Below are 14,976 nucleotides of genomic sequence, written 5' to 3' on the forward strand. Positions count from 1 at the left end.
ACTTCTCAGAGAACCAGAGAATAAGAAAGCCAGGTGTGGGGCACAAACCTTCTACCCCAGCTCTCAGAGGCAGAGGATCTCTGTGAGTTCAAGGCCAGCCTGTGTCGGGGGAAGGCAGACTGTGGAGGCTCTGAGGCCTGCAGGGTACTGTGGAATGGACTGTTTCAGCTCACCTTAGGCAGAGAGGAATGAGGGCCCCCGACTCCTGGTTAAATTTCAGATGTACACTCTCAAGTTGCCGAGTGCGGATCAGCTCGTGGGGGACAATGGCCGTGGAGCTGTCACTTTCCAAGCTGTCTTTGCGGCTCCTGTCGAACAAGCACGGGGAGAGCAAATGGGACTTCCTGGCCGAGTTCCTGGTTAGCAACTACGGTGCCTGTTAACTAGGGTAACAGCACCCTTCACCATGCACTAGCCAAGGGTCAGCGTGCGTCAAGCACTTCTCACTGGCTGCCTATGCCTCCCGGCAGCCCATAAGGTGGGCACACTGGGGCTGAAGTGGCTAAGTTACATGTGCAGGTAGCACAGCCCATAAAGATGGGGAGCTGGCATTTGGTCGGAAGTCGGCCAGGTTCTAGAGCCCACATCCTTGGCCAACACACACCACAGTGGCTTGTTTGTCCCGTGAAATCAACAGGCGCTCTAAGGAGCCTTTTCCCCCTGCCTTCAAGCCCTGGAGTCTGACACGGGACAACAGTTCAAGGAGCTTCTGCTAGCTGACCTTTGGGTTCTGAGCAAGCACACTCCTTCATAAGGCCAGGCAAGGCAGCGGTGTCTTCTTCTAAGCAGGGTAGCACAATCCTCGCGGAGGGGTGAATGCTGGGCCCTTAGGAGTCAGATGCATGTGGCTGGGTGACACTTAGCTGAGCTTCATTGGTGTGTTGTGTGTGTGTGCGCGTGCGTGTGTGCGGACATGCATGGATGTGTGTGTGTACCTGTACATGTGTATGGTGTGGTGTGTGTGTGGTTCAGTGTGTGCTGTGTGCATGTGTGGAAGCCCAGAACTAGATCCCTCGACAGTGACCTTGGTCACACTAAGCTGTCACTGTTGCTCATGCTCCCTCCAGCTCAGCTCCCCACCAACAGCTTGTCCCACAGCTGGGCTACTGGGTCCCTTGTCATTCTAAGTTTTGCTTTTCTTTCCTTTTTTTCCTATTTTTTCCCCCGAGACAGGGTTTCTTTGTGTAGTTTTGGTGCCTGTCCTGGATCTCACTCTGTAGACCAGGCTGGCCTCGAACTCACAGAGCTCCGCCTGTGAGTGCGCCTCCACTACCTGGCAAGTTTTGCTTTTCAAATTCAGCCATCCTCACTGACCTCCCAAATCTTCCTCAGCAGGAAAAGAGGGTCATCCACTGATACCATTCAAAAGGCGGGGCTCTGGTTTGGGCTGTGAAACCCAGAACAAGTCTTCAAGTATCCATCAAAACACTAGGTGAGGATCATTCATTTTTTGTTTGTTTTTAAATCATTTAAGCACCAGGCAGGAGCTACTCAAGATATCTGAGGTGGACAGCCACCCAGGAGCAGGCCTCATCCTGCTAACAGAGGGTGAGCGCAGGGGCCCACCTGAGTGGCCAGGCCTTGGCTCAGCACTCTCTTCTCCCCAGGTAGATCCACCCCTAGCTGTGACCACTCTGTCACACTGTTAAGTGCAATGCCTCCTGCAACTTCCCAAACTACCTTGGGAACTGTCTTTCCCTTGGCAAGCACTTCACAAGACCTGTGAAGGAGACAAACGGGCAAGAAGACCATGGTATTTCAAGACTGGAAAGAAACTCAACCTGCTTTCTCCACCTCTTTCCTTTTCAAAGAGGGGACATATCCAAGGCCAGACAAAGACCATGTCAGTGGAGGCCAGCTTGTGAATCCTGGACTTCTGACCACCTTCTATGCCGGCCTTCCAAGGAGGGCAACCCCACATCTCATCCAGGCACTACTGATAGGTTCAAAGGTGATATGGGGGTGCTCCTGGAGCCCAAACAAGAGCAGAGGACTGGAAATGACAGCGGCCAGGTTTGTCAAGGGCTTCCTCTGTGCCAGGCTCTGTTACATGCACAGGCTCACTCAGTGGGTCCTCACAGCAAGCATGGAAACTCTCTTAGCCCTTTACAAATGAAGTGAGCAGAGACAACTGCAAGGTCACAGTGGGGGTTTTATCTGGGGTGCTGGGGTTGAAACTCAGAGGTTCATGCATGCTAGGCAAATGCTTTACCACCGAGCCCCAGCCTGAGCCCCGCTGAGTGACTAAGTGGCAGAGCCAGGACGTGACCCTTATACTCACTCCCATGTGCATCTGAGGCCTGGGCTGCAGGGGGTGGGACCTTCTGGAGGATCCCAGCCTCAGTGGGCCAGGCAAAAATGCTGATGAATAGCCATGGGAGGTGGGGTGGGGGCTGGTAGAGAAGAATCACATAGTACACAGGGCTAGAGAGTCTCAAGCTGGAGGGAAAAATAAATTGTTGAAAGTCAGCTAAAGTCACCTTGGTAACTGCCACAACACACTCACCCAGAACGGGGACATCAAACCCAACTGCAAACAGCTTTAAAGAAGAAGCGGCAAAGAACTTAATCATCTGAAGAATTAATGTGACAAGTGCCCACATTTACACCTCCCACCAACCTTCAATCATTTGAGAAAACATACTTTAATCTTTTAAGAAAAAAAAAATCTCAAAATGCTAGATCTGCATTCCTGGAGCCTGGGTATTTCCGGCATACTGCTTCAATGGGAAGGCTTCACACGCGCAGGAGCCCAGCTTTTTGCTGATTTGTTTTTTCTGGACATCGATGCAGAAGCATGAATTATTTGTGTGGGCTGGGTGAGGTATTAAATCTGCAGCCGACACAGGTTTGCAATGTTTTGCATGGTTGTCAGCTTAATCTTAGTCATAAAGAAATAAGCAGTGTGCTCGGCAGCAATGGCCTGATTTTTCAGCTGGGCTTTCTCCCCGAGCTCTCCATAGAGGATAAGGCAGAGTTTTTGGGGGTGGGGGCTGGGAAGGAGAGGGACTTCCTGGGAGGCATGACCTACAGCCACTGGCGAGGCCTAAGGGACATGGGACCAGGAGCATACTCTAGGAGGCAGAGTATCACACATCACGGGTTCACGTCCTAGGTGACCTTGGCAAGTAACAACCTTTGTCTTTCCTTTTTTTGAGACCAGGTCTCGCCATGTAGCCCAGGCTGGTCTTTAATTTTATTACGTTTATTTGGTGTGTGTGTGTGTGTGTGTGTGTGTGTATGTGTGTGTGTGTGTGTGCACAGATATGCCAGTGTGCACAGAATTGGAGGACAACCTGCAGGGGCTGGCTCTCCTTTTCTACCACGGGGAGCCTAGGGATCAAACTCAGGTCCATCAGCCTTTGTGGGTCTGACTTTATCTGTTGAGGCATCAGCTCTCCACCTCTCCAACTCCCAGGCTGGTCCTGAACACACTGCTCTCCTCTTGACTCAACATCTGGAGTGCTGGGATTCCACATGTGTAGCGCCATGTGCTTTCTTTCCCTAAGCTTCGATCCCTCCTAGATGGAAATAAGCAACAGCAGGGTCACGATCATATTTAAATGAGATGCGTCTGATGAGGCGTCTAACGCGGGTGCATAGGGTGCTGCAGGTGCTGCAGCTCCTCCTGCAAGAATGGTGATGGCAATAGAAACTGGTTTGCCGTTATCCTGGGTCCAGAGTCCAATAGCCTCTGGCCAGATCAGTTCGTCTGCTGAGCAAAGGTCTTGGAAGGGGGTATCTAAGACTGGCTTGAAAGGGAGACCGGGAGTAAATGCTTCATCCTGGTCAACCAGTGGTGCTCTGGGAAGGCCGGATTAAAGGCAAAGGAAATCCCTCAAGGCTTTTGCTCCACTGAGGAAGATGGTGGCCAAGCCATCTTGCAATCTGCCTTTGCAATTCTCAAACCACCAGCCTTTAAGCAGCCCGGCACTTTAATCCATCTTTCCCTGGTAGCCTTTTGCACCCCGGAGGCTGCTCTTGAATCCTATCAACAGCCTCTTTTTCTTGGATACGTGGCCCTAACTTTCAACTACATTCTTGACAAGGTTCTGAAATCCTCCATCCCTTCAAGCCACCCTCCCTTGGATTCATTTGAGCTCGTCAAAGCTAGAGTGTCACATCTGGCAGTGAAGCGGCATGTGGACATAAGTATAGTATGTGGCCTAACCAGTGCAGAGCTCAGAGGCTCTGGGACCACTCTTGTCTGCAGCAGCTTATTTCTATTAAAACTGTCATCAAATTGTCTTCCTCTGTAACCTCATCATACTGCCAACTCACACAGCACTCCCTCTGTCAACGAAGTCTTACTCAGGTTTTCTTCGACAGGCTACCCTCTCCTCTCCTGTCCAGTGTGTGCTGTGGATTATCGGAAGCTAAGAGCAGAACTCTACAGTATCTGGCTAGGGTTTCAGGCAGTGTGGATGAATCTGAACTCTGGCGTCCGTCATCTCCACATCCCTTCCTGACTTCACATCACTGACATGACCGGTCGACTTGCTATCGACATTCTCAATCCAGCTGATTAAACTGAAAACAGACCTGGGCTGGGCAGATAGATTGGTAACACTGCTTTTTGGGTATATTCATCCAACCGATTAAAAATAAATCCACCTTTCCTATCACCATCCTGTATGCTCTCTGGACATTTCTGTCTTGGCCTGTAATGATGTCAGAGTATATTCAAGATGTCTGGCTCAATGCTGCCTAGGCCAGGCCACAGCACATCTTTTGTCTTACAGACAGGTGAGCACTACGCCTGACTTGAGTCTCTCGGGGTTGTTTCCGATAGCACTCAAAGCTCCTTGCTGAACAATCCAGTCCAGACTTTTCCTGAGAGTGATAACAAGCATTACTGGTCCAGAAAGTGCAAGATGCTCTCAGCATCCTCAACTTGTACACACTGCCAGTCTGCTGGCACCTATCTCCTCCATTCCCCAGATGAACATGACTCTCATCTGCCAATTCTTCGCACAATATATGTGGCCTACAAGTTGTGAAAGCAGCCGGGCGGTGGTGGGACACACCTTTAATCCCAGCACTCGGGAGGCAGAGGCAGGCGGATCTCTGTGAGTTCGAGGCCAGCCTGGTCTACAGAGTGAGATCCAGGACAGGCACCAAAACTACACAGAGAAACCCTGCCTCGAAAAACCAAAAACAAACAAACGTGTGAAAGCATGGCTTCTGTGCTCGTGGCTCGTTGATGGTTGATAATCATTTGTTTGGAGATGGAAACAGAACACAACTCCAGTGCATTCTGCTTCCTTTGTAGCTGCTCAGTGTTACTCTGTCTAAACAACAAAGCCTAGGTGTTCTTCTTGCTCCAAAGAAATGAAGTCCTTTATGCCAGTCATGATTTGTCTGTCAAGACCCAGCCCTTGACTTCAGCTTTGCCTTGTTGTGGTTTTGGTTTTTTCGAGACAGGGTTTCTCTGTAACAGCTCTGGCTGGCCTCGGACTCCCAGAGATCCACCTGCCTCTGTTGGGATTTAAGGCGTGCACCACCACACCCAGCCACTCTTGCTTTTATTTTTGGCTTTTCTTTCCTTTCTTTCTTCTTCCTTCCTTCTTTTTTGAGACAGAGTTTCTCTGTTTAGCCCTGGCTGTCCTGGAACTCACTCTGTGTATCAATTCAAATCAACTCACTCTGTATATCAATCTCAGATTCAGAGATTCACCTGTCTCTGCCCCCAGGTGCTGGGATTAAAGGCATGCACCACTACGCCCAGAAAATTGCAGCTCTTCTTGGCCTTGCTATTTACATCTGTGCTGGTATAATTCACCTCTCCTTCTAGCTATTATCCAAATGATTTTTAAAAATGTGAATTATGTGCTTAATTCTTTACATACCTACCCTGGTATCTAGAGGTATCATGTATCCTTTTCAGGGAACTATTCACAGGACTACTGGTATCTCTTATTTTTAAAATGGTTACTGTTGTGTGGTGTGGGTGACAGGGTGCACGTGCAGAGGTCGGAGGGCGGCTCTGTGGCAGCTCTCTTCCACCTTTGCCTGGGATCTGTTGCACACCCAGTGTTTTTACTCAGAGCCATCTCGAGGATTTTTACAGAGTGGAGACAATGGTGTCTCTCCTGTGCTGAGCTCTTCATATACATCGCTTCCTTTCATTTTCATAAGAACCCTATAAATAGGAGTTACTTCCCTCACCTTAAAGCTAAGAAACGGAAACCCAGAGACCTTAAGTAACAAGCCCAAGTCATGCAATGTGCACTTAAAAGCTGAAGCAACATCTTAGCTCTTTCCGATGCCAACACCACAACCCAGTGAGGCGGGAGGTTTTTTAAATCCCTGCATTTGAAAGGCAGAGCCAGGCCAATCTCTGTGAGTTCGAGGCCAGCCTGATCTATAGAGAGGGTTCCAGGACAGAGGAGCTGTTACACAGAGAAACCCTGCCTTGAAAAATCAAAACAAGAACAGGGATGGGAACATGGCCCAGGCAAGTGCTGTGCTGGCCACACAAACATGGAGAGTTCAGATCCCAGGCATCCATGTGAAAGCTGGGGATCTGGGGCTGGAGAGTGGCTCAGTGGTCAAGAACTTTTACTGTTCCTGCAGAAGGACCAGGTTTGGGTTCCCAGCACCCATGAGGTGGCTCACAACTGCCTGCAACTCCAGTTCCAGGGGACTGGATGCTCTCCTGAATTCATGTGGTGTACATCCTCATGCAGGCTCACATACATTTTTAAGATCTTTAAAAGTTGGCATAGGCACATGTCTGTAACTCTAGCAGGATGGTAGAGTCTAGCCAATCTGTAAGCTCAGGGTTCAGGGAAAGACCCTGTCTCAAACAGTAAGACAGAGGGGGACAGCTAACTCAATGTCTAGCTCTAGACTCCATATGCACTCACTCACTCTCTCTCTCTCTCTCTCTCTCTCTCATACACACACACACACACACACACTTTCATGCACATACAATTTCCCATGCCTCCGTTGACTTCATTAAACAAAGTCCAATCATGTAGGCAAGGCTGGCCTGGAACTACCTATGCAGCCTAGGCTAGCCTCAAATTTGCATTTCAGGCACTGGGATTATAGACCTGTGCCACTACACCAGGCTTCCCTGAGTTCTAAAAGGAGCTGCCTCCCTGGAATACAAGACTGCGCTTCTTGAAAATTTTGTTTTAAGAGCTGCTTCTAGAAAAATAGACACGGCACGGCTACATTTGATGTGCTGCCCCTCAGATAGCGAGTCACAGAATGCTGGCACTCTGGACTGAGAGCTACAGAGGAAAAGTGAACTGCTTTCATTTTTTGTAAGCCAGCCAGCATTTTCCAACCTTTGTCAAGAACTCCCTTTTCACTGAACACCAAAATCCTGTGGGGACGCCCTCTGCAGACCAGGCCAGGTGCCACTCTGACAGGGCTCTGGGTTTCCCCTTCTGAGCTCTGCCATGCCCAGTTGCTTCCTTCCAAGGCTATGCCAGTCCTGCCTCATTACACTTCCTGATGGTTAGAAGATCCAGAGTCCCTCACTCCACAACAGACGCTCTTACAGGACTCTCAGAGGATTCTCTGATGTTCACGCCAACTCATCTGGATTCCAGGGAAGTTGAAGTTCCTGAGGGCTTGCCTTTGAGGATAGTGGTTTTCATTGTTGTTTTTTTTTTTTTGTCTCTGCCTCCCAAGTGCTGGGATTAAAGGCATGCACCACCACACCCAGGAAGTATAAAGTGTTTTTACCTGGAATGTGTCATAAGTCTTTCCAAGGGCAGGGCAAGCTGTAATAGCTCACATAACAGTATTTCTTTTTCTTTTCCTTTGGTTTAGTTTAGTTTTTTGCGATGGGAATCTCACCACTGTAGTCCCAGATGGCCTTGAACTCATAATCACTTTGGTTAACCTTGCCAGCGTTCCTGGGCAGCTTCTGGTTGCAGGTATGTGCCAGCACACTGTCTCCTCTTCTAAAGAGCCAAATGGTCCCCCAAGGCTCACTACCAGTCCGCAGTACTCCAGGTCCCCTCAGAAACGCACTCATCTGTTAGCTGCTGCTTCTGTGTCCTTCCAATATCCAGGTATGTGCTGCCACAGCCAACATGGTGGATTCTTCTGAGCTCTTCCTTGACTCTGTAACCTATGTTGGCCCCAAACCCACACCAGTCCTCCTGCCTGACCCTCCAGTGCTAGGGTCATAGGCATGAGCTACCATGCCTGGTTATTCCTTGATGTGTGTATTTTGTGTGTATGTAGAGTAGGTAGGCCTGAGGACAACGTTGGGGGTCTTTCTCAATCACTATTCACCTTACTGTTGAGACAGCTCTCACTGAACCCCGAGCTTGCTGATTTGGCTAGAAGGGCTGGATGGATCCCCTGATCTCTGCCTCTGGAAGTATAGGTGTGTGGAGCATGACTCCTTTTTAAGATTCATTTTATTTACAATTATGTGTATTTCTTTATGGGTCTGTGCACACGGGTGCGAGTGCCTGAGGCCAGAAGGGGGCAGGGAGGCTCTGGTGCTCGAGGATACAAGGGGCTGTGAGCCTTCTGACGCGGGTGCTGAGAACAGAGCCGCTCTGAAAGGGCAGCATGTGTTCTTAACCACTGACCCATTTTCCAGCCGCTGCCACTGGCTCTGTTTTATTTTCTTTGAAAAGGTCTTGCTGTAAGCCCTGGTGGTCCTTGAACTTACTAAGTATAGAAGGCTGACCTTGAACTCACTCTTCTTCCAGCATACAGTAATTAAAGGTGTGTCCTACCACACTTGACCTAATTTTTTAAAAATGTCTTACATTTTTGCCAGGCGGTAGTGGCCCATGCCTTTAATCCCGGTGCTTGGGAGGCAGAGGCAGGTGAATCTCTGTGAGTTCAAGGCCAGCCTGGTTTACAGAGTGAGTTCCAGGACAGCTAGGGCTACACAGAGAAACACGGCCTCAAAAAAAAAAAAAAAAAAAAAAAAAGTCTTACATTTTTATTGGAGTGTGTGCACACATACACAGGTATACACGGGTCAGAAGAAAACTTCCAATAGTTGGTTCCCTTTTCCACCGTGTGGATCTGAGAGGGAACTCCGTTCACCTTCACGTTGCCTGGGTCTTTCATTGAACGTGGAGCTCACAGATTTGGCTACACTGACGGTCAGTGATCTGCCTGCCTCTGCTGCCCAGGGCTGGAGTTACGGACGTGTACTAGGCCTGGTTTTTACGTGAGTGCTGGCAATCCGCATGCAGGCCCTCAGGTGCACTCAGCAAGCGCTTCGCTGACGATCCATCGCCCTACCACGACAGTCTCTTAGTTGCATCAGTTTACAGTATACATCTGTTTGTTTTATGTACCGTGTATGGAGGTCAGAGGAACTTTTGGGAGTCAGTTCTCTCACCCTACCATGTGGGTTCTGGGGACTGAAGTCATATTGTCAGGCTTGGGAGAAAGTACCTTTGTCTGCTGAGCCATTTCATGGGACACACACACACACACACACACACACACATTTGAGACAGGTCCCAATGTCCCACTATGTGGCCCTGGCTGGCCTGGAGCGTGCTATGAACACCAAGTTGGCCTCAAAGTCAGAGATCACCTGCCTCACATAAGGCTTCCCTAGGTTTTAATATATTTTATTTCAATTGCCAACATTTCTCTTTTTTCCTCACCCCCCCCCCCCCAGACAGGGTTTTTCTGTGTAACCCCGGCAGTCCTTGAACTCATTTCTGTAGATCCGCCTGCCTCTGCCTCCGAGTGGTGGGATTAAAGGTGTGCGCCACCACAGCTCAGCCACATTTTTGACATTTTTTTAAAAATTTTATGTCTAGAGGGTTTGCCTGAACGTATGTCTATGCACTGTGTGTGTGTATAGTGCCCGTGGAGGCCAGAGGAGGGAATCGGATCCCCTGAGATTAGAGTTACAGTTGTGAGTCACTATGTAGCTGCTGGAAATTGAACCTGGGGCCTCTGGAAGAGTAGCCAGTGCTCTTAACCAGAGAGCCATTTCCCCAGCCCTACTGGCCAGCATTTCTTCTCTCTCTCTCTCTCTCTCTCTGTTTTTCAAGACACAGTTCCTCTGTGTAACAGCCCTGGCTGTCCTAGAACTCATTTCATAGGTCCGCCTGCCTCTGCCTCTCTTGAGGGCTGGGAGCCTGGCAGTCAGCATTTCTAATTTAGGCTTCATCTATGGACTCCACTCTGGAGGCTGAGCTTTGAGCTCTCTTCTATCCCAGTCACTTCTTCCGAAAGTAATTCCCTGGTACCATCGTGCGGACCACAGTAAATAGTCCCATGACTGGCTACATTAATGCTTCTCACCACCAAACCATGCAGGCTACTTAAGGAATACCATTCCTTCGGCCAGCCACAAGTAAGAAGTCGGCCTAGGGAGTGGAGTTCCCTGTAGAGAAGAGAAGAGGGAAGAGAGAGATGAGGCTCCTCCTCACACAATTCTGTATGTTCTTTGGATTCAATAACTGTTTATTTCTGTGATGCCAGGGATGGAACCCAGGGCCTTGCCTACTAACACGTGCTAGTCAGATGCTACACTCCCAGTTCAACTGTCCTAGTGCTTATGTATTTATCAGCTCTTAACTGCTGGGACATGGCTCCAGCCTCTTTTCGTTGCTTCTTTCTTTTTTTGGTTTTTCCAGACAGGGTTTCTCTATGTAACAGTCCTGGCTGTCCTGGAACTCACTCTGTAGACCAGGCTGGCCTTGAACTCAGGGATCTGCCTGACTCTGCCTTCTTGTTGCTTGCCTTTTGTTCTTGCTGCACATCTGTCACCTGGAGTCATGCTTCAGCGTGGTCCTGACTCCCCCACCTCCTCATGTTGGAGCCCTGGCTGGTTAGGTTAGGTTTGCTTGTGTCGGCCTGACACAAGCTAGCGTCATCTGGGAAGAGGCTGGGGTCTCAACTCAGAAACTGCCCCATCAGATTGGCCTGTAAGCCAGCCTGTGGGACATTTTCTTAATTCATGATTGATGTGGATATGGGAGGGTCCAGTCCACTGGGGCGATGGCCCTCCCACTCGGGCGGTCCCCGGGTGGTATAAGAAAGCAGGCTGAGCAAGCCATGGTGGAGAGCAAACCATGAGCAGCATTCCTGCATGACCTCCGCTTCAGCTCCTCTTAGCAGGTTCCTGCCTTGAGTTCTGTCTAGACTTCCCTCAGTGACGGACTGTGACATGGAAGTCAAGATGAAATAAGCCCTTTCCACCCCAAGTCACTGCTTGTGGCTATGGTCTTAATCACCACAATAGAAAGGGAACTAAGAGTCCTCCCCACACCTCGCCTGTCCTCCTCACCCACAGTGAGGAGGATTACATAAGCTAGCAGATTTACTTGACGGTCAGTATGTTTACCCCAGCCAGATGTTTTCCACTTGCCTGTACCTTCAAGGCTTTCCAGGGAAGTAAAATGCCAGTTTCATTCTGCATTCATATGTAGACTTTCATATTATCAGTTATTGTACTTTTCTCACCTTTTCTGTTTTACTTTTTGATATGGAAATATAGGATATAGATATGATAGGATAAAAGGATGGATTGTGGAATCTACTTTTTTTGTTTGTTTGTTTTTTTGTTTTTTGAGACAGAGTTTCTCTTTGTAGCTTTAGAACCTGTCCTGGATGTGTTTACTCACTCTGTAAACCAGGCTGGCCTCGAACTCACAGAGATCAGCCTGCCTCTGCCTCCCAAGTGCTGGGAACTTATTTCTATTTTACGTGCATTGACGTTTTGCTATGGAACTGGAGTCACAGATAGCTGTGAGCTGCCATGTGGGTGCTGGGACTTGAACCCAGGTCCTCTGGAAGAGCAGTCAGTGCTCTTAACCACTGAGCCATCTCTCCAGCCCCGAACCTACTTTTAAAGAGCAACTTGTTTAAAACATTTTACATTGGTATAGATTTTAGTTTATTGACACAAATTTAAAGTTAATTTTGTTATACTGTATATATATTTCTACTCTTGTTTAAGGTATTATGTTTATGTAATTCATTTAAATGGTAATGGATAATTAAGAAATACAGATTAGGGCTGGAGCGATGGCTCAGTGATTAAGAGCACTGACTGCTCTTCCAGAGGACCCGGGTTCAATTCCAGCACCCACATGGCAGCTGACAACTGTCTTTAACTCCAAGATCTGACACCCTCACATAGACATATCTGGAGACAAAACACCAATGCAAATAAAATAAAAATAAATTATTAAAAAAATACAGATTAATAATTAGTCTTCTATGATAGTCAAACTTACAGTCATGTTAAGTTTTCTAGATATACATAGATATAATTCAATTAGGTAAGTAATCTTCAAACACTTCAAAGACCTACAGAATATGGCATTTAAAATGTTTTAAAAACTTAGACTTTCTGGACAGTGAGACACATCTGCTCCTGGCAGGACCAATTTACTTCGGAGAGGAGGGTGGGCATCAAAGACACTCTATATGGAGTTTATCTTCTTGGCAAAAATAGACATTTTGGCAAGTAACTGTTCTTGCCTGGACTGCTTGACAAAATGTTGTATTGACTGGACATGCAGGACCCATAGAAAGGTGACCACTGAACTTTGCAAGGCGAGATGGTCCTTCAGGTTCCTGCTTCACAGAGGAGACTGCCAGACATTCTACAGGACACAGAGAAAAAAAATGACTGAGAGACTAGACCTATGAGCTAAAGATGGATGTCCCAAAGTCACAGAGGAACTTTGGGTAACTGTCCAGGCAGGCAGCTGTCTCTGTCAATTCCAGATTTTTGAAAGTTGCTTACAATGCATTTCCTGTTTACTTAGGTAGTATTATATCCTTCTGGGGGCTTTGATGTAGTTGAAGACTAGATAGTTATAGGATAAAACCTTCTGGGGCTGGAGAGATGCTCAGAGGTTAAGAGCACTGGCTGCTCTTCCAGAGGTCCTGAGTTCAATTCCCAGCAACCACATGGTGGCTCACAACCATATGTAATGAGATCTGGCACTCTCTTCTGGTCTGCAGGCATACATGTAGGCAGAACACTCTATACATAATAAATAAATCTTTTTAAAAAAAAGTTAAAACCTTTTGTTTAGACAGAAAAGGGGAAGTGATGGGGGGAATGTCTTTCTGTATGCTGTGAATGTGTTGCTCTGATTGGTTGATAAATAAAGATGTTTGGCCTATGGCAAGGCAGCTTAGAGGCAGGCAGGAAATTCAAAGAGAGAGACAGGAAGAAGGTGGTGGGGGGGACAGGGGACACGGATGGGGGGGCAAACGGGGTCGGGGACTGGGGGATGGGACGGGCCGCCAGCCAGCTGCCCAAGCAACATGTAATGGGACGCAGGTAAAGCCATGGAACATGTGACAATACATAGATTAATAGTTATGGGCTAATTTAAGATATAAGAGCTAGCTAGCAAAAGGCCAAGCAGTTATAATTAATATAAGCCTCTGTGTGTTTACTTGGGGGATGCGAGTGGGAGAGATTTGTCCCGACAGCCAGCAGACGAGGACACAGGAAAACTTCTAGCTACAACTTTTTAAATTATTTCTTTTTTTAAAATATATTTTATTTTATTTTTATGTGCATTTGTGGTTTTGCCATGGGTGTCAGGGTCCCTTGAAACTGGAGGTACAGACAGATGTGAGCTGCCATGCGGGTGCTGGGAATTGAACTCAGGTCCTCTGGAAGAAGAGTCAGCGCTCTTAACCTCTGAGTCATCTCTCTATCCCTATTTCTTCTTTTCTTTTTCTTTTCCTCCCTTTGGTTTTTTGAGACAGAGTTTCTCTGCGTGACCCTGGGTGTCCTGGAACTCACTCTGTAGACCAGGCTGGCCTTGAACTCACAGATTCTTTTTCTTTTGAAATTTTAAAACTTTTTTTTTTAGTTTTACAATTCTTTAAAATACTTACATTACCTTTGTTATTGTTTGTTTATTTATTTAATCTATGTGTACAGGTGTTTTGCCTGCAAGGCTGTCTGTGAAGTATGTGCATGCTTGGTACCAGCAGAGACCAGAGGGAACACCAGATCCCCTAATTAGAGGGACAGAGGTTGGTGAGCCACCATGTGGGGCTGGGAAACAAACAGGTGCTCTGCAAGAGCAACACCTGCTCTAACCACCGAGGCATTTTCCAGCCCTCTATATTCATTTATGTGTATGTGTATGTATTATATATGTGTATATGTACACACAAACCACAGCACATGTGGAGCTCAGAGGACACCTTGTAGGAGTCGGATCTCTCCTTCTACCATGTGAGTCCCAGGGGTCCAACGCAGGACATCAGGCTCAGCAGCAAATGACTTCACCGGCTGAACCATCTCTCATTATTATTATTATTATTATATTTATATTTTATTTATTTATTTTTTTGTTTTTCAAGACAAGGTTTCCTTGTGCAGCCCTGGCTGTCCTGGAACTTGCTCTATAGACCAGGCTAGCCTCGAACTCAGAGATCCACCTGCCTCTGTCCCCCAAGTGCTGGGATTAAAGGTGTGCCACCACCACCTGACAGTTATTTATTGTTTTTTGAGACAGGGTCGGTCTCTGTAGTCCTGTGTCCTGGAACTGCCACGCCCTGGCTTGACTCTACACGTATACAGCTCAGGCAAGTGCACCCTACCATGTGAAGTGGAGGCAACAGGAGCCCCACACAGGTGATAGATAGCAAGTACTATTCAGCCTCAAGAACTAACTGTCCAGCCCAGGGTTCTGCCTGTGTTGGGGCCACGAAGGGCTGGCATCTGAAATGGTTTATACTCGATCTCTGCCCGGCCGGGCAATTCAGGAATGGACCTAATTCTTCCGTTCACTCAGTCGTCACCACCTGTCTATAACACATCCTGTATTTACACTTCTCACTGGATAAGGCGGCTTTTCACGTAGTCTAGCACACCCTCTCCTTCCGGTGTCAAGACAAGACTCCCGATCTCCAGTCCTGGGTGGTTTATGGTACCTTCTCTAGTCACCCTACCCACCCTGCAGACTGCAGAATCTAATCTATACTTCTCTCCACTCTGGAAGGTCTTAACTTCTCCAGTCACCTAAGTAGCAG

The 14,976-nt window shown here is 47.8% G+C and overlaps 1 protein-coding gene across 4 annotated transcripts in view; it reads right to left on the reverse strand.

The window, feature by feature from the left end:
• Sufu (SUFU negative regulator of hedgehog signaling) overlaps positions 1-14,976 on the reverse strand; it is a 108,869-nt gene that overhangs the window by 27,951 nt on the left and 65,942 nt on the right. For all 4 annotated transcript variants that reach the window (XR_008223086.1, XM_052761981.1, XM_052761982.1 and 1 more), the window contains exon 9: positions 174-308. Coding sequence is in view for 3 of the 4 variants with exons in the window: in XM_052761981.1 (XP_052617941.1) it covers positions 174-308 (135 nt within the window). In the remaining variant the exon portion in view is untranslated. The remainder of the gene's footprint in view (positions 1-173; positions 309-14,976) is intronic.

The sequence above is a fragment of the Peromyscus californicus genome, unplaced genomic scaffold (assembly GCF_007827085.1).
Source record: "Peromyscus californicus insignis strain IS unplaced genomic scaffold, ASM782708v3 Scaffold_4__1_contigs__length_199733344, whole genome shotgun sequence".
Classification (NCBI taxonomy): Eukaryota; Metazoa; Chordata; class Mammalia; order Rodentia; family Cricetidae; genus Peromyscus; species Peromyscus californicus.